Source organism: Rattus norvegicus, chromosome 10, assembly GCF_021556685.1.
Source record: "Rattus norvegicus strain SHRSP/BbbUtx chromosome 10, alternate assembly SHRSP_T2T, whole genome shotgun sequence".
Taxonomy (NCBI): Eukaryota; Metazoa; Chordata; class Mammalia; order Rodentia; family Muridae; genus Rattus; species Rattus norvegicus.
Window position 1 is genome coordinate 86,484,702 of NC_141543.1, and position 21,830 is coordinate 86,506,531.

Genomic DNA, 21,830 nt, shown 5'->3' on the forward strand with positions numbered 1-21,830 from the left:
CTTCTTAAGAACCCTGTTTTCGGGGGCTGGAGAGATGGCTCAGCAGTTAAGAGCTCTGACTTCTCTTCCAGAGGACCTGAATTCAAATCCCAGCAACCACATGGTGGCTCACAACCACCTGAATAGGATCCGATGCCCTCTTCTGGTGTGCATGAAGATACTGACAGTGTACTCACATACATAAAATAAAATAAAGAACCCTGTTTTCCTTGTCTCCGTAACAGCTGTGGCCTGGCATCCACTATCCGGCATTACCTTATGCTCTATCGGTACCCATGAGCACCTGCCACCTGATTGGCATGAGGCACTCCAGAGAGAACTTGTTTTCCATGTTTGTTCCTGCTTAGGAAAGGAGGGAAGTTTTCACTAGGAAAAGCATGTTGAAAAAAGTGAATGGTTCATGACTGTCACATTTCCTGCAACTAGATGTGTTATTATTTACAGACAATAGGCCAAGAACAGTTCCTATTCATGAATTCACAACCACTCAAGTGTCTGAGAAGCTAGACCACAACGGAATCCTGGGCCACAATACACATGAAGCTGGGGCACACTCACCTAGAGAGTTGCAGCCCGGCGTAGGGCACTTCATGTTGAAATTGTAGCTTTCGTGAAATCGACGACGCTTGGGGCGGTGAGAGAGATCACTGCCTGAGTCCTTCAGGGACATGTCCTTGGCAATGCTCTCATCATGAGACACATTGGGACTGGAGATGTCTATGTCAGACTCAGAAGAAGGTGCATTTCCAGTCGGAGTTCGAGGTGGCGACTCATCATGATCAGCTGTATTTTTAGTTTCTAAAGAAAAAGCAATTGGTAGAACTAGTGAGTGGGTCCCTTTATTTAAAGATTCACTAGATACGAGTTCTCGTTCTACTGTCATGAGCCCTCACTCTCTGTAGCTAAGAATGACCTTGAGGATGTGATCCTCCTGCCTCTCCTTCCCTAGTTCTGAGTCTATAGGCATATGCCACCATGCCTAGCTTTATGCAGTGCTAGGGAACAAAATCAGGGGCTCTGCATGCTATGCCAGCAGTCTACAAAAGTAACATCTACAGTCTTCAAAGACCTAACTAGTAATTTTTAGCTACTTCTCCACTCTAAGACATTGACATTTGGTGTAACTTTAACTCCTGATTGAATAAATCTGAAGTTCAGGTAGTACATGTTACTTCTCCATGTTTCCCCTAAGCTCTTAATCCTGAGTAATCAAAATCACATATAAAGTCTGAAAAGTTACCAAAAGGAGCCAAATATGACAAAGCTGTGTTCTCGCCATCAAGTGTTGTATAATAGTGAAACTTAAAACTACTTAATGTCAAAAATTCACTGAAATGTATTGTCTTCTTTATTGGAAAAGTTAGTTAAATAAATAATGAGCCTATTCCCTTCCTCAGGCCTCACAATACAGAAAAATCAATGGCTGGGTGTGGTGGTGTGCTCTCTTAATCCCAGCACTTAAAAGACAGAGGCAAATGTTCTCTACAGACTACAGAGCAAGGCTACACAGAGATCCAATCTCAAAACCAACCCCCACTTAAGAAAGGAAGAGGAAAAAGAAACTGATATCATTTTTTTTAAGGGTCTCAGAAATGGCTCAGCAGTTAAGAGGCTGCTCTTGTTCTCCCAGAGGACCTGAGTTCAATTCCTAGCACCCACCATAATGGCTCATCCATAATGGCTCATAATTGTCTATAACCAGTTCAGGGATTCCAGTTCTAGGGGAGTCAATGGTATTAGCACACAAGTGATATGAAGACATAAACGTAGGCCAAACATATAAATTTTAAAAACTTCTTTTAATACTTAGTGTGTATGAATGTTTTGCCTGCATGTATGTGTAAATCAACATGCCTGGTGCCTGAAGTTATTAGGGTCTCATAATCTTGAAATTTACTTCTTTTCTTTTTAATTAAAAGAGAGAGACACAGACAGAAAAGACATTTAGGGGGTTGGGGATTTAGCTCAGCGGTAGAGCGCTTGCGTAAGAAGCGAAAGGCCCTGGGTTCGGTCGCCAGCTCCGAAAAAAAGAACCAAAAAAAAAAAAAAAAAAAAAAAAAAAAAAAAGAAAAAGAAAAGACATTTAGCGCAATGTTCTCTCTCTTTTTTTTTTTCCCTTTCTAAAGATTTTATTTTTAATTATGTGTATGAGGGTATAATGTGGGTTCTGGCAGAGACCAGAAGAGAGTGTCAGATCTCCTAGAATTGGAGTTACAGGTAGTTGTGAGTCACCAGACATGTGTGCTAGGACCCCAACTCAGGTTCTCTGTAAAAGCAAGCTGTACATGTGCTATATGTGGTCACGCATGCCTTTGATCCCAGCATTTGGGAGGCAGAGATATTCAGATCTCTGTGAGTTTGAGGCCAGTCTGGTCTACACAGTAAGTTATAGGACAGCCTGGGATATATAGAGATTCTGCTCCCTTACCCCTGCAAAAAAGAGCAGTATATGTTCTTAAACATTAAGCTATCTCTACAGCACACTTAGGGTCTGATTGCTGGAGTCCAAGAGTGCTACAGAAACGATACACTCTTAAATCAAGGTTTACAAACCAGATACCTATAGAGGTTAGACAAGGTCAAAGAATGTCATTGCCTACCAGAGGTGACAAGTACTATTCAGTTCCAGTTAATAATTACTGAGTAAATAAATGGCCATTCAGTATTTCCGATCTGTCCTGTTTCAATTAACCCATGAGTTCAAAGCCAGCCTGATCTAGATAATGAACTTCAGGATACCTTGGAATATAGAGACACTCCAAAAAACAACCAATCAAAAACATTTAAGCACTGGAGCTGGAGAGATGATTCATTGGTTAAGAGCTGTGGTTATTCTTCCAGAGGACCTGGGTCTGCTTACCAGCACCCACACAGCAGCTCCCAATTGTAACCCCTGTACCAGGGTATCTTGTGCCTTCTCCTGGCCTCTACAGGTACCAGGAACAAATGTAGTGCACAGACTTATATGCAGACCAAACAATACAAATAAATACAAATTTAAAAATTAGTACAGGTTTTTATATGAAAATCGCTGTGTTTCCAAGTTTAAAAAGTTTAAAAAAAAAATTGAAACTCTGCAAACCAACCAATTAATCATGTTACCTGGCTGAAGAATCTGAGTAGCTTGTAAGATCTGCTCTAATGTCTCTTGCTATAAGGCTCTTAAAGCATGGGGTCACAACCTTAATGACCTAACACTGCCTATCACTAATGGTCACTCCTAGTCAGTAGTGTGGAGATAAATGGAATAGTAGTCATGGCTCTAAAATCTGGGCATCCTTCATGTGAGGTTCAGAAGGCTCTGCCTCCTCCCTATTCTACACCTAACACTCAAAAATACTGTGCAAGACAGTGAGACATTAGACAAATTGAGTATGGTGGCACACATCTGCAGTCCCAGCACTCTAGAGGTAAAAGGATTCCAAGTTTGAGGGATATTTTTCAAACTCTGATTCAAAAACTACAAACCAAGCAAACAAACAAAAAGGAATCAAGTGACCAGCGTCTGCTTACCTAAACTCTGACAAGCTCTCTGCAGGGCAGGTATCTCCCTTCAAAGAGAACCGACCAAGCCCTCTGTACAGAACCAGTCACAGACCCACTCACCTCTATCTGAAAAATCAACCGCCTGTTCCGTTTCAGAGCCCGAGGAGCGAGTCTGCCGGAGGGGGTACTTTTTTGGAGTCACTGGTGTGGGCTGCTGCTGACTCCGAGTCACTCTTCTGGTAGAATAGGCGGGTTCCTCAGTGCCGAAAGATGGCAAATTTCGAACAGGGCTGGAATCTAACCCCAGTTTTAAAAGATATAAAATAAAGGAAAGAAGAAAACCCACTTTATATCCATTCACACAATAATCAGAAGTTTCTTTTCTTCTATTTCACAAAACCCAACGAATGCTGACATTATATCCATCTCTCTAAAGAGTGCACGCCAAGGGGCAGGGGGAATGATATCGTAATAATGGCAGTACAGGGTAACTAGTTTAGGATCTAAAGACTGAGTTTCACTTGATTCCACTTTACCATAGCAACAATCTGTGGCATCCTATGCAAGTTAATATCTCTAAGCTTATTTCTTTACCCACGCGAGAGAAAAATACTTTAGTATGGGAAAAATAAACAAATAAACAAATGAAAGACAGTAGTGCTATATTTCTCGAGCTTACTGTGAGAAAGTTCCTGGCTTCTTTGTTTGTTTGTTTTCCAAAACAGAATCTGAGTGTAGCCCTGGAACTCATTATTCTGTAGACCAGGCTGGCCTTGAACTCACAGTGATCCACCTGCCTGTCTGCTGAGTTGCTAGGACTAAAGGCATGTGCCTTACCACACAGAGGGAGAAGAGTTCTTTTTTTTTTTTTTTTTTTTCGGAGCTGGGGACCGAACCCAGGGCCTTGCGCTTCCTAGGTAAGCGCTCTACCACTGAGCTAAATCCCCAGCCCCGGGAGAAGAGTTCTTATCAATATTAGTTACACCGCCTATTTCTTCCCTGCTATAGCCCATCCTAATACTGATGTTCTAAAACCAACATAAACAGTGTTTGTTTGTGAGGGGCTGTGTATTCTGACTACCCTTGTACTCTTACAGTTACCCATGGTGTGAGCCACCATGTGGGCGCTGGGAGTCAAACGCAGGTCCTCTGCAAACACAACTAAGTACTCTCAACTGCTCAGCCTTCTCTCCAGCCCCTTAAGTTCTTCCCACAGAGAAACCTATTCTTAAGCCTTCATAAACCTTTCCAATCTCCAGCCAGATGCCTCTTAAAGGAAATAAACTCAAAGATAAAACTGAAGAGCATTTGAAATTACAATAACCTAACACAATGTCAAGTTGAAACTGTCAAAGTGTCAGGAGACGTAAGTTGGTACAGGGCCAGGGCCCTAAGACTGTATCAGTCCAGGGGCTCTTGTCACAAGTCTACATTTCACACTAGGAGGACAGGTGACTGATGCTACCAAAAACCATGGACTCTGTGGCCATGAAATAAAATAAGTACAGAGACCCCCAAGCTCATGGCTAGTTGTTTTGAATATCCATCCCTTTAGGGCACAGCTAATTGCAGTGTCTAAGAACCATTATGACTCTCTGTATGTACGATCCTTCTGCCGAAAGTATTCTGCTCATCTTCAATTTGAAAAATCCTACCAGATTCATTCATTCTGCTCTAGACCTTCCCACAAGAATGTGGTTGCTCCACCTCTAGGCTTCCATAGAATTTGTTAACAAATTGTGTGTGCACACATATGTATGTATGTATGTAAGTGTATTTGTATACATAGATACACACACACACACACACACATACACACATCTATAAACACACAGTTACTTCTTTGGTACTTTTTTTGAGAGCCAGAGTCATTATGTAGCTCTGGCTAGCCTTGAACTCTCTATGTAGACCAGGCTGGCCTTGAATTTAGAGCTCTGTAGGTCTCTGCTTCCCAAGTGCTGGGACTAAAGGTGTGCACCACCACATCCGGACCCATGTTATAATTTCCCATTTACTCTATCGTTGCAGATTGATAACCGCCTTTGTGTATTAGCTGAAAACCCTTTCTTTCTTTCACACTGAATAGAACTCTGAGGGGCAAAAGGCTTCCTCTGTATAAGCCCAAGTGACTAAGTACACTAGAGTGCCTTCCAACCACAGCCTTTTGTTTATTTCACTACCAAAGCAAAATTCTGTGTATCTATTCACAGTTATTCTATTAAATGTGACTCTACATTCTAGAACTAAAAGTGCTTTTAGAAGCATTAAGCCTCGCTAACACACTCAATAGGCACTTTAGAGTGATGAGAGCAGTTTACTGATCTATAACACCATATGGTCTTTAAAAAATTACTCATCACACTGTATCTCACATTTATGCAAGCTATTACCTATAAAAGAACATGGTATCTGACAGAAACCACTTTGAAGACCGGTGTTTCAGCAGTTGCCCTACACCTTGACACATTCTAGCATCTATACCAGCAGACTTCAACCTGTGGGTCTTGACCCTTTTGTGGGTGGAGTATCCAATGACCCTTTCACAGGAGCCAAATATCAGATATCCTACATATCAGATTATGATGCACAACATTAGTAAAACTACAGTTATGAAGTAAGGAAGATAATTTAATGGGGGGCTAGAGAGATGGCTCAGCAGTTAAAAGCACTGGCTGCTCTTCCAGAGGTCCTGAGTTCAATTCCCAGCAACCACATTAGGACTCATAATCATCTGTAATGGGATCTGGTGCCCTCTTCTATCCTGCAGCATACACACAGACAGAACACTATATACACAATAAATACATCTTTAAAAATATATAGTAATTTAATGGTTGGGGGATCACCATAACATGAAGAACTGTAATAAAGAGTCACAGTGTTAGGAAGGTTGAGAACCACTGCTCTGCATCAAGTCCAAGGACCAGCCTCCCTATGAATTAGACAATAAAATGATACCAATCTGTCCACTGTGAGGAACAGTCAGGAGAAGAAAGAAAGAAAAATGTTTACCTTGAGAACTCTGGCTTAGCCTGGCTGAAGAGCGGGTGACTCGGGCAGATCGGCGCGATGTGCCGTCACTCTCTGAACTGTCTGTATGCTCGAGATCTGTAGAAAAATCGGAATCTTCGGTTCCATCTGAACTACTGCCTGCATTTCTCTGTAATACCATAGATTCAGACATTAGCACAAAAGCATTTGCTGTGGTTTTCTATTAGCACTAGAAGCAAAATGAAGTACGATGCTGAAGTACCAAGTTCCAATGTAAGAAAGGGACAAGGCTTCCCCTCCCTGCCGCGCAGAGGCACTGGCCTTCCTTTCAGGCATGCTAGTGGAATAACCCGCAACCAAACCACCGGGACCAAGCAGACCAAGGAAGACAAGCAGTTCTCACTGCATTGTCACCAGTTCTCAATTCACACTGAATAGCTAAACTCTTATGACTTGGAAATAAAAGCACCCAAATCAAATGGTCTGGCTGGTCAAAAAGGAAGACAGAAAGGAAAAGCAAAAGCATGCATGGCCCAGACACTAAGAGCACAGGCTGCTCTGGCAAAGGACCCAAGTTCCACTGCCAGCACCCACTTGGTAGCTCACAAGTGTGGCCTGTAACTCCAGCTCCAGAGGGAGTCAATGCCTCCAGCCTCCTCAGGCACCTGTACTCATACACTCATACGCACGATTAAAAATAATATAAATATTTTTAAAACAAGAAAAAGTTCACTCACATGGCAGGCAACAACTGCCTGGAACTCTAGTTCTAGGAGCTCCAATACACTCTTCTGGTGTCTATCAGTACCTAGCTACATGTGGTAGTCTACATACACACATCGTGCACACAAACATTATACATGAAAAAATTAAAATAAAACATGCTGTAGTCTTTAACCAGAAAAAGATAAAAATTATTTTCTTAGCCATCAGTCCTTGAAGTTTCTCCACAGGGATGTTATAAGTGTTGGAAAGGAATTTATACTCAAAACTAAGTAGGTATTCAAACCAGGTTTTTTAAAAATTAGATTATTTTTACTCTATACGTATGAAAGTTTTGCCTGTGTATCACATACATGCCCTCAGGTCCAGGGAGGTTGTCAAATCACCGGGAACTGGAGTCATAAGTGGTTGTGAGGCACCATGTGGGTGCTTGAAACCCAGGTCCTCTGCAAGAGCAACAAGTACGCTGAACCTCTGAATAATCTGAGACCCCACATGCCAGGCTCTTAGAAACTCACACCACACCCTATCATAACTGTCAGCCTCCTGAGGCGTGATTAGCTATGGAGGTTAACTTTTTTAAAAAAAAGATTTATTTATTTAATGTATATGAGTACACTGTGGCTGTCTTCAGACACACCAGAAGAGGGCATCAGATCCCATTACATGTGGTTGCTGGGATTTGAACTCAAAACCTCTGGAAGAGCAGACAGTGCTCTTAACCGCTGGCTGAGCCATCTCTCCAGCCCCTATAGATTACCTGTATCAATTAAGCACTTACACTTATCCTTTTCTACGCCAGAAAAAGAATATTTGCTGCAATCACAACCCCTCAACCTCAGTCCTAATATTCTTGGCAGAGGACAGGAGTGGGATGGATGCACTAAGGACTGAAGTCAGGGCTTCGTAGCACTAACCACGCCCACTGAGCTACAGCCTAGCTCCAGGTCCCAACCCTTTACTCTTTAAAGAATAAGTTGCCTCGGGCCAAGTATGTTTGGGAGTTACTAGATTCTTACAAAGAACACAACCGGTGAGTAACGCCCCACACTAAAAACATTAATTAATATTTCTACAGCAAACAGAAATTTAATGTCACACTAACATGAGACATAAAAAACCTAAATAACCTAAGGCTAGTTTAGGAAAGATTTGCATCCAACAAGTTACTAACATAGTTACATTTTGTTTTTGTTGTTATTTTTGAGATAGGATCTTGCTATTTAGCTCAGGCTGGTCTGGAATTTATTATATAGCCTAGGTTTGCCTTAAGCTCATGATGAGCCCCCACCCCCAGCCTCTAGGGGGCCAGGACTACAGATCTGTACCACTACATCCAGCAAGAACTTACATTTGTTTTCTTCTTTTTGAGACAGGACCTCCCAGGACATAGACCATATGTACCCCAAACTACAGAGATCCACCTCCCAAGTGTTGGAACTAAAGGCTTGTCCATTAACATCCAGTAAGTATTTCCATTTTCCATGTTGACATTTGGAAACTTGGAAAAGGAGACTAGACCGTTCCAACATACCAGTATGTCTCCTGCATTTGGTGTGCCTCAATATAAATAAACACTACCTGTCAACTCTGGTCATTGTAAGAGACATTAATGTAAATATTTAACTTGGAAAACTTCCACGAAGAGTGAGCTCTGCAGAAATACGAATACCAACCATCTATCCATCCAACTATTTCATTCAAAATCTGACCACAAGTAGAGGCACCAGAGCCACAGAATGTCACTAAAAGGCTAACTTTAAGGTACTCTCAGCCAAAGGCCTAGATACCTGTCCATTACCTCCTATCAATTCTGCCTTGCTCAACCCTGAAAGTCGGCTCTTTACTTTTATTTCCCAAACTGCTTACAGTGTATACAATTTCAAGCAGAGACTGTACTGCGCTTTCTATGGTTACTTCTCTGTGTTCTCCACTGAACGGCGAAAACCCTTTAAACCAGTCATCACATATAATCTTCGAATCTCTAGCAACTAGCATGTAGCACTGCTCTCTGCATTTTACAACTAAACATATGGGACAAATGTCATCCAGTTCACCAAACGTTTACTGACCAGGAAATGTCAAACTGAACAAATACGTGGAAGACGTTGTCTGAGATGCAACAGGCCTGCGAGCTATCCCTTGGGGATGGGCGCTGGCTAATCACCCATCCTCTGCTTTGTTGCACCCCCCACCTGGAAAGAAAAGTAGTCTTCCCAACTCGCCTTTACACCTATCGCCATCTCTATCCGGAAGGGCGGGGCGTCGGTCGACCCAATCCAGGCCTTGCTAAGCCGCACCCGCCACAAATACAGACTGCGAAGCTGGGCCAATAAAGAGAAGAGAGAGCATTCGCCACAGCCAGTCGGAGAGTACCGGAGCCAGACACAGACACCGCCCACGCACGCGGGGAGGTGACCGTTGGGCCCAAACAGGCGGCGTCACCATCCAATCAATATGCTTCTAGGCGTTTCCGCGACCAATTAACAAGACCGCCTCCGATCAGGGAAAGCAGAGGGCGGGAATAGTTACAGGCATAGGCCGAGGCCAGGGTCGGGCCCACATTTTTCCGTCTGGTACCGAGAGGAGACAGGTTGGCTAGGCTAGGTTCGAGGGAACAGAAAGTTGGAACCCAACCACTGCGAGGCGTGGCCAACCGCGTCACATTGCTCAATCGACTCCCCTTAGAAGCCCGCCATCCCTTCTCTGCCATTTCTCACCTTCCTTCGCGGCATTGCCGGCGGCTGCAGCCCGACGGTCCCGATTCGGGCGGCGGCAGCACCAGCAGGAACGGGGGCTCCGGCGGGCTCCGTGGCGGCCTCTGTAACAGTTCCAAACGCTGCGGACGATCCCAAGTGCCTCCTGCCTCTCAGCGTCTAGAGCCTTCTGCGCAGGCGCCGCGGGCTGGAAGCGCCTTTTCCTTCACTTCCGGCTGAGGCTTGCGTCACCTGACCTTTAAGCCAGTGAGAATACAAGGAAGTTCGAAACTTGTACTGAGGCTAGTCAGCGCCATTTTGGAATTGGGCAGGAGACGACACCAATTGTGAAACCTTGGACTAGACATTTCTAGATAGGAATGCGGCATCCGTTGTGGAATTAGGTAGCCATGATTGTTTGGGGCAGAAGTCTGGCAGTTGAAGGTAATCGTTTTCATCTTTACGTTGGGCAAACTCCCTTCCTGGTCGTTTTAATTTGCAGCGTGGAAGGAGGAAAACCCCAGAATCCATCAGGTTGTCGAGCTTTAACCCTTTCATTTCCTAGTCGGTCAAAAGTCGTTTCCGTTTATCATGTGAACTTAGAGCTGGCTAGAGATATTTTTGCACAAGGAACTGTTGTAAGAGCTACTCTGTGTTCCGGAGTGGTGTGAATGGGGCTTGAATAAAGGATTGACAGGGTTATATCAGTCTGGAAGTGCAGTAGGGGACACATTGTCCTTATATTAAGAGAACAGCTAGTAAGTTACGTCCATGTTACAGGATGGTGCAGAGCCATTCTCCGAATGCCGTAGCTCCAAAGAATTCCCAATTTAGCTCTGCTGTGAAACGCCCCCGACTTATCAGTACTCTGGTTTGAGAGCTTCGGGTGGCCCGGAGAGGGGCCCAGGGCGTGATCTGAATATGAGGGTGCTGTCCCCATTCAGCCCTTGTAACCTCTGTAGTACAAATGCAGGAGCCAAGAATTGGGTGGAGAGAGAAATAGTATTTTGAAAGGCACTGGAAAGGGAGTGGGTATTTAAGTAATAATAAAAGGGCTTAAGAAGGAGAAATTAAGAGTGAAAGAAGAGCTGTACGAAAAGCTTGGAACCAGGCAGGGTGGTACATGCTTTGTGAAGCCGGCAGAACCAAATCTTGACCTTAAGGCCAACCTGGTCAACACAGCGAGTTCCCGGCTAGATCCTGTCTCGAAAAAGAGAGGTCTGTTAAGTGGTTACAGGCCTTGAAGTTAATTAACATCAGGGGACTTGAGAGAACCAAGGTGGACCAAGAGTGACTTGCTGGGATCAAGACAACCTTAGTTACCAAGATAGGATTCTGGTTCCAGATTTATTTGTCTGTGTGTGTGTCATGACCAGTGAATGCTCAGAGGACAACTTTGGAGAGTAGATTCCTAACTTCCACCTTCATGGGATCTCAGGGATCAAACTCAGGTCACCAGGCTTGTTGACAGATCAAGTGCTTTTATCCACTAAGTCACCACAGACCCCTATCAGAATTTCAATCTGAGGCTGGCTAACCTGGAGAGAAGCTTTGGGAACTGAATACAAACCTGATTCATATGCTAAACAGAGGACTCTTCAGAGTTAAAAGTTCCGGACGGCTTAGCCCACACTCCTTAGGAGGAAGAGGGAGGATAGCTTAAGCCATTGTTGATGCCTGTTGCATGCAGTATTTTGCTTTTACCTCCTCCCCTCCCCCCAAGCTGAGGACTGAACCCAGGGCCTTGCACTTGCTAGGCAGGCGCTCTGAGCTAAATCCCCAACCCCTTGCTTTTAGTTCTCAGTATAAATACCTTTTAACAATCTATTTGCATTGATTTGCACATTAAAAACTTGCTTGAAAATGGCTTAGATATTTTCTTTTGTATTATTTTAACGCTCCTGTGTTTAATTCCATGTTATCACTGTTCTTTTACACTTACAGATGTGTTCCCGGGGTTACTCTGGAAATGTTCTAACTCCCTTGCTAGTGATAACAGCCTCTTATATTTGAAGGACACCATTTTAAGTTGGTTGTGGTGACACACATCTATACTCCCAGTCCTTAAAGCAGGAGGCAGGTGATTCAGTTTAAGGTGTTCAACTACATGGTTCTAGGTCAGCCTAGGCTGGACTCATCGTCCAACACTCTGATTTCTTTTCTATCTTCAGAAAGTCTTTCCTGATTTACTATTTGTAAGATAGGAAAGCATGGTGACATAAGATTTTTCAGAGATTACTGTATATTCCCAAACATTAGTAGATATTCCCCCCACTCCATTTCACAGCCAATAGGAACATAATTCCCCTTCATGTTGTTATCAGTTTTACCAGTATTGACTACAAGGCTTTGATGTCTGATGTAGATTTGGATCAGTCTTGTCATATTTTCCTGTGTGTTATTCTTGGATGAGTTTTTAAATTGACCTGCGTTTTCTCATCTTGAAGTGTGCGTACTAACGACCAGCTTACCAATGGTTGTAAGGAATGAAGGAGATGAGTGTTTTGAAATACTCAGCAAGTTCCTGAGATAGAATAAGCGCTCGATGTATGGCTTTTTTGGTTGGTAGTCTCTATCTCTAATCATGACTACAGCATCCTACTGCTTGGTTTTTTTCCTGTGGTGTCCATGATCGCCTCTATTTAGCTCACTCCAGCTTTAGAAACCCAGCAACTACACAGACATCATGTCATACCAAGATGCAGAAAATATCATCCTCCCTCAGTGGAGGTGAGTCTAGTGGTTCTGAGATGCTGTGGACTATTTAGAAGAAAGAGGAGGAGGAGGAAGAAGAAGAGGAGGAGGAGGGAGAAGAGGAGGAGGAGGGGGAGGATTCACTGAGACAGAGAGGCAGGTGGAGCATTTCATCTGGAAAGTGCAGGAAAAGATAAGAGAGGTGAATGAAAAATGGAGTTTAATAGGATGACACAGAAAACAGGGGTTTTCCATGCAAAGAGTACAGCATGTTCAGAAGGTGAGGTGTGGAGCTAGCACCCTGTCTGGAGTAACTTACTTGGCAAGGGGAAATGAGACGGTTGCCAAAAACCGGTGCTGGGAACCCGTTCATGCAGAGCCTTCTGTGCCTGGATTGGGAGCCGGGATTGGAGGTGCTAGGCTAGTACTGAAGTGCTATAAGCAGAGAAGTGCCATGATCAGACTTGCATTTCAGAGATTTACTTCTGGCAGACTTCAGAGGAAGGTTCAGAGCGGCAGGGAAGCCCAAGGCAGATTAGTCCAAATGCTGCTGCAATCTAAGCCAAAGACAGGGGTAACCGAAGAGGGATAGCAGGGCCAATCCTGTCTGCCTTTGTAGATTGTTTTTACTTCTGTGTCTCATCTCCTCTGTTACATTTCCGAGGGCCCTCAAAATAAAAAGTTCCTCAGTGCTCCTCCAGAAAGTGAGGGTTCAATTCCCACCTCCCCCACAGCAGCTCACAACTGTCTGTAACTCCAGTTCCAGGAGATCTGACACACAGACATAAATGCAGGCAAAACATTAATGCACATTTTTTTTTAAAAAAAGTTCCTCAGTTTCCTTTAAAATATACCAAAAAAGGGTTCTAAGTCATATTAGGTAATGAGGCAGGACAGACAGAATACAGGCAAAGGACATGAGTCGTGAAAGAGGGTCTAAGGCTAATCTTTCCTAGTTTTAACTCTGCCATAATTTTTCTTTTCTTTCTTTTCAGTGGCTAAGCAAATAAAACGTAGCTGGTAGCGAGCACGTTGGACTCTAAGGCAAGTTCCCTTCTTCAGAATACCTCATCTAACTGTATGGGAACGCCCAATAAAGTTTGGGACTCGGCAAGTGTTTGAGCAGCTACCTTAATCTAGCTGAATGTTTTGCTGGTGAGTTCATTACAATAAAGCGATTTTGTTAAAAGAAATCCAAAGATTAAAAAAGAAAGGTTCCTTCACCAGTAAAATGATAGGTACTATATTTCGAATACAAGTGTAATTGTTCATTGCCTGCTTCAGAGGCCTGGGAGCTCTGTCTAGCTTGTCACGCTGTCTGCGCTTCATTCATTCTTGCTGCTTGGCGTCGGAAGAACTCAGTAAATGGGGTAGTACCTAGTTAAGTGTTCCTGAACCCAGGGCCAGGTGTTTCCTCAGCTAGAAAAGTCTTGCGAAGAACCAGTCCTCCTCTTTTCTCTGACCAGGTATATATCCTGCAGGATTAGAGATAAGACATCCCCTCTGTGTGCAGATACTGCTTTGAGAGAAGCTGGCCTGGACATTTTCAAGAGAATGCTATGGTAACTAGACCCATTGAATCCTGTAACTTCCAGCCAAAAGTATTGATGTATCTTCTATCCCTTTGGAAGAACGTCTGCAGTTGCTGATGTCCTACAAATTCATACTCAAATCCTTTTCTTTACGTCTGCCTTAAGAATAGCGTCAGAGGGCTGGTAGTAGGACATGGTTTAATCCCAGCACTTGGAAGGCAAAGGCAGGTAATTCATTTCGAGATAGAGGGCAGCCTGATCTATAGTGTGAGTTCTAGGAAAGAAAAACCCTGTCACAAAAATATAAAACCAAACCAAACAATAGTCAGTCTGTCGTGGTGGAGCACACCTTTAATGCTAGCAATCACAAAGCACAGGAAGTTCAAATCACTGCAAACTGAAGGCCAGCCTGATCTACACAGTTCCAGTTTTGCTGGAATCCGGTTAGGGGTGGGGAGGGATAGGTGTTGTAGCTCACACCTTTTATACCAGCATTGAAGAAGCAGATGCAAGCAGGTCTCTGTAAATAGGAGGCCAGCCTTGTCTGCACAGAGTTCCAGGTCAGAGAGAGCTACAAAGACGACGACAACAAACCAAAAACGTGAGAATAAGAGTCTCGGGTGGGCCTTTCTTTCTTTCCCCTGCTGGATATGGCCTGGGGCTTCTCCTAATGTTCTGGCCAATGGTTAAGCTGGTTCCTGTGTCTTCCTTAGCCCCACCCTCAGCCCACCCTGGGGGAAGTCATTGGCTAGATCACAGCAGGCTGCCAGCATAGCTTCCCACCTTCTGCAGCTGGGGTTATAAATAACCACCAAGGCTAAACAGTCAAATAACCACATTTTGAAAATTGCTTTAAAAAAAAAAGTCATTATGCTGCTCTAGTTGCAGTTCTTCTCTCCTGTCCTTCATCCCCCTCTTTTCTTCCACTTAATTTATCTCCCTCCCCTGATCCAAGCCCTCCAGGGAAGTCTATGTGAGCACAAAGCTGCCCTATGATGAAGACATCCTTTTCCATATGTGACGGCCCAGGGCCCTCCAGGGCTGTAGTTATAGTTACATAATGTTGTTACGGCAGCAGAGGCCTCAGGGCAACATATGTTCCTCCGTGTAATTGGGTTTTCTCTAGCAGACTGTCTCTCCTTGGGTCCTCCATGCCCAAATCCATTTACCGAGAAGACTGGGGAATTTCCATTATGGATGGCCCTTCATCATCGTTATTTTTTTTATTATTATTTTTGGATTCCAGGAAAATCAAATTCTTTTTCATACTTCAGGGTGGAGTATGTCTGTCTAGTAAGCAGGGATGGAGACTTTCAGATGGTGGGCGTTTTCGTTTATTCACCAAATATTTACTAAAGGCATTGGTCTGGAAGCTGAGTGAACACAGCTCATAAACCATCAACTTGGGAAAACCGGCTACAGGAGGGGCCTGTGGGGCATGACCTTGACCTGTCTGCAGCCCCCTCTGCCTTTCAGAAATTATTTACCCAGTACAACACAAGACAAGATGAGGAAGTGATGCTTCCTAAAATTTACTGCTATTGTAAAGCAACACACACACACACACACACTTTAAGGAAAGACAACATGATAACCTTTTATGTGTATGAATACTTTGCTAACATGTATGTATGTACACCATGTTCATTCCTGGTCCTCTCCGAGGGCAGAAGAAGGTATTGGATCATCTGGAACTGGGGTTACAGATGTTTGTGAGCCAGCATGTGGATGCAAGGGATTAAAGCCAGGTCTTTTGGGAAAGCAGCTGGTGCGTGGTCTTACTGACCCATCTTTCCAGCGCGCTCGCTCTCTCTCTCTCTCTCTCTCTCTCTCTCTCTCTCTCTTTTCTTTTTTTTTCCGGAGCTGGGGACTAAACCTAGGGCCTTGCGCTTGCTAGGCAAGCGCTCTACCACTGAGCTAAATCCCCAACCCCCTTTCCAGCTCTCTTAAGGGGCATGGCTGATGTAGCAGGGCCATACCCTCAGTGAGCAGGGTCACCCACGGGCAGGTAGTCATAGACTAGGTGGAAAAGGTGCCTGGAGGAGCAAACTGGTAAGCCACACTCTGCTGTGGCCCCTGCTTCAGTTCCTGCCTTGGCTTCCCTAGATGATGAACTGTGACCTGTAAGTCAGATAAACCTTTTCCTTCCCCAAATTGCATTTGGTGCTGGAGTTTGCCATGGCAACCAGGAAGCAAAGGAGAACACTGATCATCTCTGTGTGTCTGTGGTCTTCACCACTGAAGCTGCAGCTTCCCCGTTCCATTGCACTATAGTTCACATTTCCCTAGGATTCAGGGTCCTTCATGTCAGAACACTGCAGCGTCTGCTTGCTCCTCTCTCCCTCCTGCTTTTATTTCTGCCTCAAAGATGTTCTTTATTTCTTCCCTCAAAGAGTTGTGTTTAAGAGTTGTGACCTGCTCATAGTCACTGCTTGAGAGTGACAATCTAAGATAGTACCAGAATTAAAATTTTAAAGTATAGCTCAAAAAAATATGTCTATTTGCTTAAAGAGGTAAGCCCTCCTTGTAGCCCAGGCCAATCTCAAATTCATGTACTTCCCAAGTGATGGAATTCCAAGCATGTGCCACCACACCAATTGTTAGGAATCAAATTCAGCTCTTTGTGCACGATGGGCAAACACTTTCTACCAACAGAGCCTCATCTCCAGCCCCTCAAGTGTACCTTTGTTTTATTTCTTAAGAAGATGGAAAGGTAGCCTCACCACCACCACCACCTCTTTGTGTGTGTGTGTGTGTGTGTGTGTGTGTGTGTGTGTGTGTGTGTGTTTCATTTTGTGAAATTCTACTCATTTCAAACTTCTCTAATGGACTTTTGATTTTTAAGTTTGAATGAGGGAAGAATAGAGATTGCGGGTGGGGTGGCTTCTATCTGAGCCACATCCATTTACAGAGGCATTGTTATTAAGAAGACGCAATATTTGCTTTGTGATTATTTCTCTCTCTCTCTCTCTCTCTCTCTCTCTCTCTCTCTCTCTCTCTCTCTCTCTCGATTCCCAGTCACACCACTGGTGAACTCTGCCAAGTGTACATGATGTAAAGGAAGAGTGAAAGTGAGCAGAAAGCTTATGTGAAGTGCGTGAAGCAGTGAGGCGGGTTCTGTCTCACCCCACACAGGGTTACGGCTTCATCTTGAACACTGCAGTCACGCCTGGGGACATATCTCAGTGATAAAGGGTTTGTCTGGCCCTAGGTGCTATCCCCAGGACTTGGGGAGGTAGGGAGCGATACTCTTGCCTACTGTAAGAACCATGAAGATGCTTCTGTTGACATCATTTTCTTGGTAACCTGAAAGAACGTTAAAAAAAAAAAAAAAACGAAGAGGGGTTGGGGATTTAGCTCAGTGGTAGAGCGCTTGCCTAGCAAGCGCAAGGCCCTGGGTTCGGTCCCCAGCTCCGGAAAAAAAACAAAACAAAACAAAACAAAACAAAACAAAACAAAACAAAACAAAACAAAAAACCCGAAGAGGGGTTGGGGATTTAGCTCAGTGGTAGAGTGCTTGCCTAGCAAGCACAAGGCCCTGGGTTCGGTCCCAGCTCCGAAAAAAAGAAAAGAAAAAAAAAAAAAAAAAACCCGAAGAAACAGCTCAGCCCATCAACCTCAAGGAGATTTAAAAAAAAGTATAAAGATGTTGCACAGGCCTTTAATCCCAGCACTTGGGAGGCAGAGGCAGGCGGATCTCTGTGGATTACAGGTTAACCTGGTTATGCAGAGAGTTTCAAGACAGCCAGGACCTCACAGAGAAACCCTGTCTCAGTAAATTAAATACAGAATTAATTAATCAAAAAACAAAAAAAAAAAAAGAAAGAAAAAGAAAAGAAAGGAAAAAAGACTTTGCCTTCTCCCATTTTTAAAATATCAATCTTTTTATTTCTGGAAATAAGCTTTTTCCAGAAATGGGGACTAGAAGTAGGTCCCCTGAGTCATTCCATGGGTTCCTCTGTGACTAACTGTGCTTCGAGGGGAATCAACTGGCTGACAGGAGTTGCCAGTCACCAGTAGAAGAAGCACCCTCGTTACTGAGTACAAACCAGCTTACGGCTCAGACCTGCACCTTTAGGCCTTTCTGCTTTGTTAAAGCCTTATTTTAAGGTGTTGGGTTTTTTCCTTTACTTTCTTCTTTTTTTCTGTATTTTTTAAAAAATGGTGTATGTGAGTGTCATATAAGTCTCTGAGTGTATATATCACTTGTTATGGGTACCTGCAGAGGCCAGAAGAAGACATTAGACTTCAGAACTGGAGTCACAGCAATTTTTTTTCTTGATAACAAGATATATATATATATATATATATTTTATTGGATATTTTTTATTTACATTTCAAATGTTATCCCCTTTCTTGGTTCCCTGTCCATAAACCCCCATCCCCTCCTCCCTCCCCCGAGTCACAGCAATTTTGTGAACCGCTCAACATACACTCTGGGAACTGAGTCTAGGTCCTCTAGGAGAACAGCAAGTGTTCAGAACAGCTAAGCCTTCCAGCCTGGTCTGTCAGCTTCGTACCAACCAGCCGGCTGCAGTGCAGTCTGAGAAGCATGTATGGTACTAGGGCTGGAGCCTAGGACGGCACAGATGTCAGGTAAGGACCCCACTACTGAGCAGTATTTTTTTTTTCCCTTTCAGTTTTTGCCACAAGGTCCTGCTACTTCCGAGGGTACCCTGGAATTTTCTCTCTAGCTCAGCAGACCTTGAACCTGCCCCCCTGCCTGTGAGTAGCTGGGATAGCAGGCCTACACCACCAGGTCTACTATGATGGCGTCTCTATTACTCTGGAAATTACATGAAGACGAATAGGCATCTGGTCACTTTATTACTGGCCCAGCCTTGCCAGCAGATGTCACTGCACCAAGCCACATTCTCCAAAGATATGTCTAGGACTAAAGGAAGGGCTTCGGAAAGGCCAGGTCTGACCATCATGATCTTCTTTCCCCGTGGCTTCCATTAGTACCTCTGGAAAATGGTTAAGGATACATACATATAACGTGTGTGTGTGTGTGTGTGTGTGTGTGTGTATGGATACATATTATATATCATACACACACACACACACACACACACACACACACACATTTCCCATCAAAACTATGGTCTAACTCAGCAGATCAAGACTCAAGTAGCTGGGTAGAGTCAGAATTCTTTTTTTTTTTTTTTTTTTTTTTTTTGGTTCTTTTTTTCGGAGCTGGGGACCGAACCCAGGGCCTTGCGCTTCCTAGGTAAGCGCTCTCCCACTGAGCTAAATCCCCAGCCCTAGAGTCAGAATTCTTATCCAGACACCTTCCCCAGTTTGGGTGGGGGAGCAAAGCTGCTGTAGGGAGGCAGGGCAGGTGGAGCATTTTAGTGGGGGTGGGAGGGCACATGTGATAGAGTTATCTGGGAACAAGGACTATAGTCTTGGGGCTGTTCCAAACGTCACTTGTGGAGCTGATACCCCAGGCAAAGCACTCCACCCACCCTCCACCCTGCCCTCTGTCCACATTGGCAGAGGCTGACCCAATAATTTGGGAGCCACACTATGTCATGAAACTAGGAAAGTCCTTAGCAATTCGAACCATCACTATCACCCCTAAGGGGAGGGAAGGAAAAAAGCAACAGTAATCTAAGAAAAGGAGCCACCTTTTTGTACAAATCTTCAACCCCCTGTGTGCCTTTCCACTGTGGGAAAGGACTGCAGAGACCTCATAGCTGTCCTCTGCTGACCCTTCATACCTTTCTCATGCAACCCCTGACTCATGTGCTGTGCATGGGCCCTCCTGCAGCTCTTGGAGTACTGGCTCCCCTTCTCACAGGACCTTTGCATCCGCTCTTATTTCCACTAATCTCAGCTCAAATGTCATTCCCTCAGGAGACCCTCCCTAAGCTCCCAGGCTACACCAGAACACCACTTCTATACTTATAGCACCTGTACTCTCTGCGTATCACTTGCCAGTTTGTAGTTACATATTCGATTGTCTGCCACGTGGAGTCTTTACCTTCTGTTTCCCAAACACATGCCCAGATGGTAGCTTCTATGACGGCCGTGTCTGCTCTGTTCACTTAGTAGAATGCATGGTACCCAGCAGGCATTCAATAACTCTTGGGCTTATAAATGAATGACAAGTAGATAAAGGAAGTTATTAACTTAGAGATGTATGCATTCATATAGTATTTGCATTTAAAATATAGTCCCTAATTCTGGTTTTCCTGTCTGCTATGGAGGACATATTAGAGTAAGAGAAAGTCATCCAAATTGGTCAAAATGGAGGTTAGCATATGAGGCCAAATTAAAGGGTTGTAAGAAGGGAGAGATGACTCAGCTGTTAGGAGCTTCTGCTGCTTTTGTGAAGGACCTGGGTTCTGTTCCCAGCATCTATATTGTGTACCTCACAACTACCTGTAATGCCAGTTCCAGGGAATCCAACATCCTCTCCTGGCTTCCATGCGCACTTGTATAAATGGGGTGCATATAAATTCATGGATTAATATACACAAACAAATAAATATGAGTTTTTTAAAAGGTTGCAGGAAGATGGGGGCTGAAATGTGTGTAAAATATAAAGGGATGGATGCAGATTTGCCAACTAGATCCCAAAGGTCGTTAGGGAATCTTTTGAAAACTAGTCTTCAGTCTCGCCCCAGAGAGGGTCATATTATTCATCCATGTGTCCCTTTAAGCTAGCATGATACTGGATTCATAGAGGAGCTCAAGAAATGGGTAGGAGGTATTAAACCATTTGTTGTTGTTGTTGTTGTTGTTGTTGTTGTTGTTGTTGTTTTTGTTGAAAAAAGATAGACTTTGCTCTAAAATAAGGTTGTATGTAATTGTTCACTTGGAAAACCCCAAGAGCCAAAAGAGGAAAAAAAAAAGCATGAATGGGGTCAGAAGAATTCCTATACATGTATGGACAATAGCTACACAATGGACCGTTTCGGGGACATTAGGGCCATTCAGAACCCATCCCTTGACCTTTTGAGATCATCCTTGTGAAGGGCAATTACCATGCAGCTCTCACAAAATGCATCTTCTTTCCACCAGCAGGTGGAAAGAAATTCTGACCTACATAAATCACTGACTTGTCTCGCCCTACCCTGGACTCTCAAGTGATCGTCTTCCCGATCTGCACTCTTGCACACAGACCTGGTTGAACCTTTTGGGTATATGCTGCTCTCTTTCCCACCACAGAAGGGGAAATCCCAGAAGGTGGTGTCCTTCTGTCAGAAGTAAAAATGGCTGCATCTCTCTGGGCAACCAATGCCTAGGCCTGGTATTCCTGAGTCCACAGCGGGGATGCCATTAGCCTTGCTCCCAAGAGCCATGCAACCAGCATCCCTGGCATTTAGCCTACCATCCCTGGCACTTAACCCCATGGCCCCATAAGAAGGGACATTTTAAATAGTTTTTCTTGGGAGCCATGGAGGGTTCAAAAGAATTCTTTCATGTTAAGAAAAAAAAATAAATCCTCCAAAACCAGCCGTTACTGAGCTGCTGGGCTTGCTTATTTCAAGGTTAAGAGTTTGTGCAGAGGTCTCTGGTCTTATTCAACCCAAAGCCAGGGTCTTGGGCCCCAGGAAATGGGAAGGCTGGATCCTGTCTCATAGTTGGCCTGAAGCCACAGACATCAAGAAAATGTGTACCTTGACTCTTGTCAGTGGTGTGCTGAAGCTTCATGGAAATTAGTTTGGGGTCTTCTCTCTACCTTCCCACCTAGCCCCTT

The 21,830-nt window shown here is 44.1% G+C and overlaps 1 protein-coding gene and 1 long non-coding RNA gene across 18 annotated transcripts in view; one reads left to right on the top strand and one right to left on the bottom strand.

Moving 5' to 3' along the window:
• The window catches only part of Kat7 (lysine acetyltransferase 7), a 34,085-nt gene extending 23,995 nt beyond the window's left edge, over positions 1-10,090 (bottom strand). For 4 of the 12 annotated variants that reach the window (NM_001415103.1, XM_087572148.1, XM_087572143.1 and 1 more), the window contains 4 exon segments: positions 559-798; positions 3,607-3,783; positions 6,499-6,646; positions 9,921-10,090. In NM_001415103.1, the coding sequence (NP_001402032.1) occupies positions 559-798; positions 3,607-3,783; positions 6,499-6,646; positions 9,921-9,935 (580 nt within the window). In that variant the 5' untranslated portion in view covers positions 9,936-10,090. 12 annotated transcript variants of the gene reach the window in all.
• On the top strand, positions 9,764-21,593 carry LOC102546598 (uncharacterized). 6 transcript variants are annotated; one of them, XR_015632006.1, is made up of 4 exons: positions 9,764-10,340; positions 13,586-13,745; positions 17,141-17,215; positions 21,155-21,593. It is a non-coding gene; the product is annotated as an uncharacterized LOC102546598 (long non-coding RNA). The 6 variants fall into 6 exon arrangements; XR_015632008.1 differs by lacking the exons at positions 17,141-17,215; positions 21,155-21,593 and adding exons at positions 12,543-12,626; positions 18,763-20,882; XR_015632005.1 differs by lacking the exon at positions 21,155-21,593 and adding an exon at positions 18,763-19,110.
• Positions 21,594-21,830: the final 237 nt, after the last annotated feature.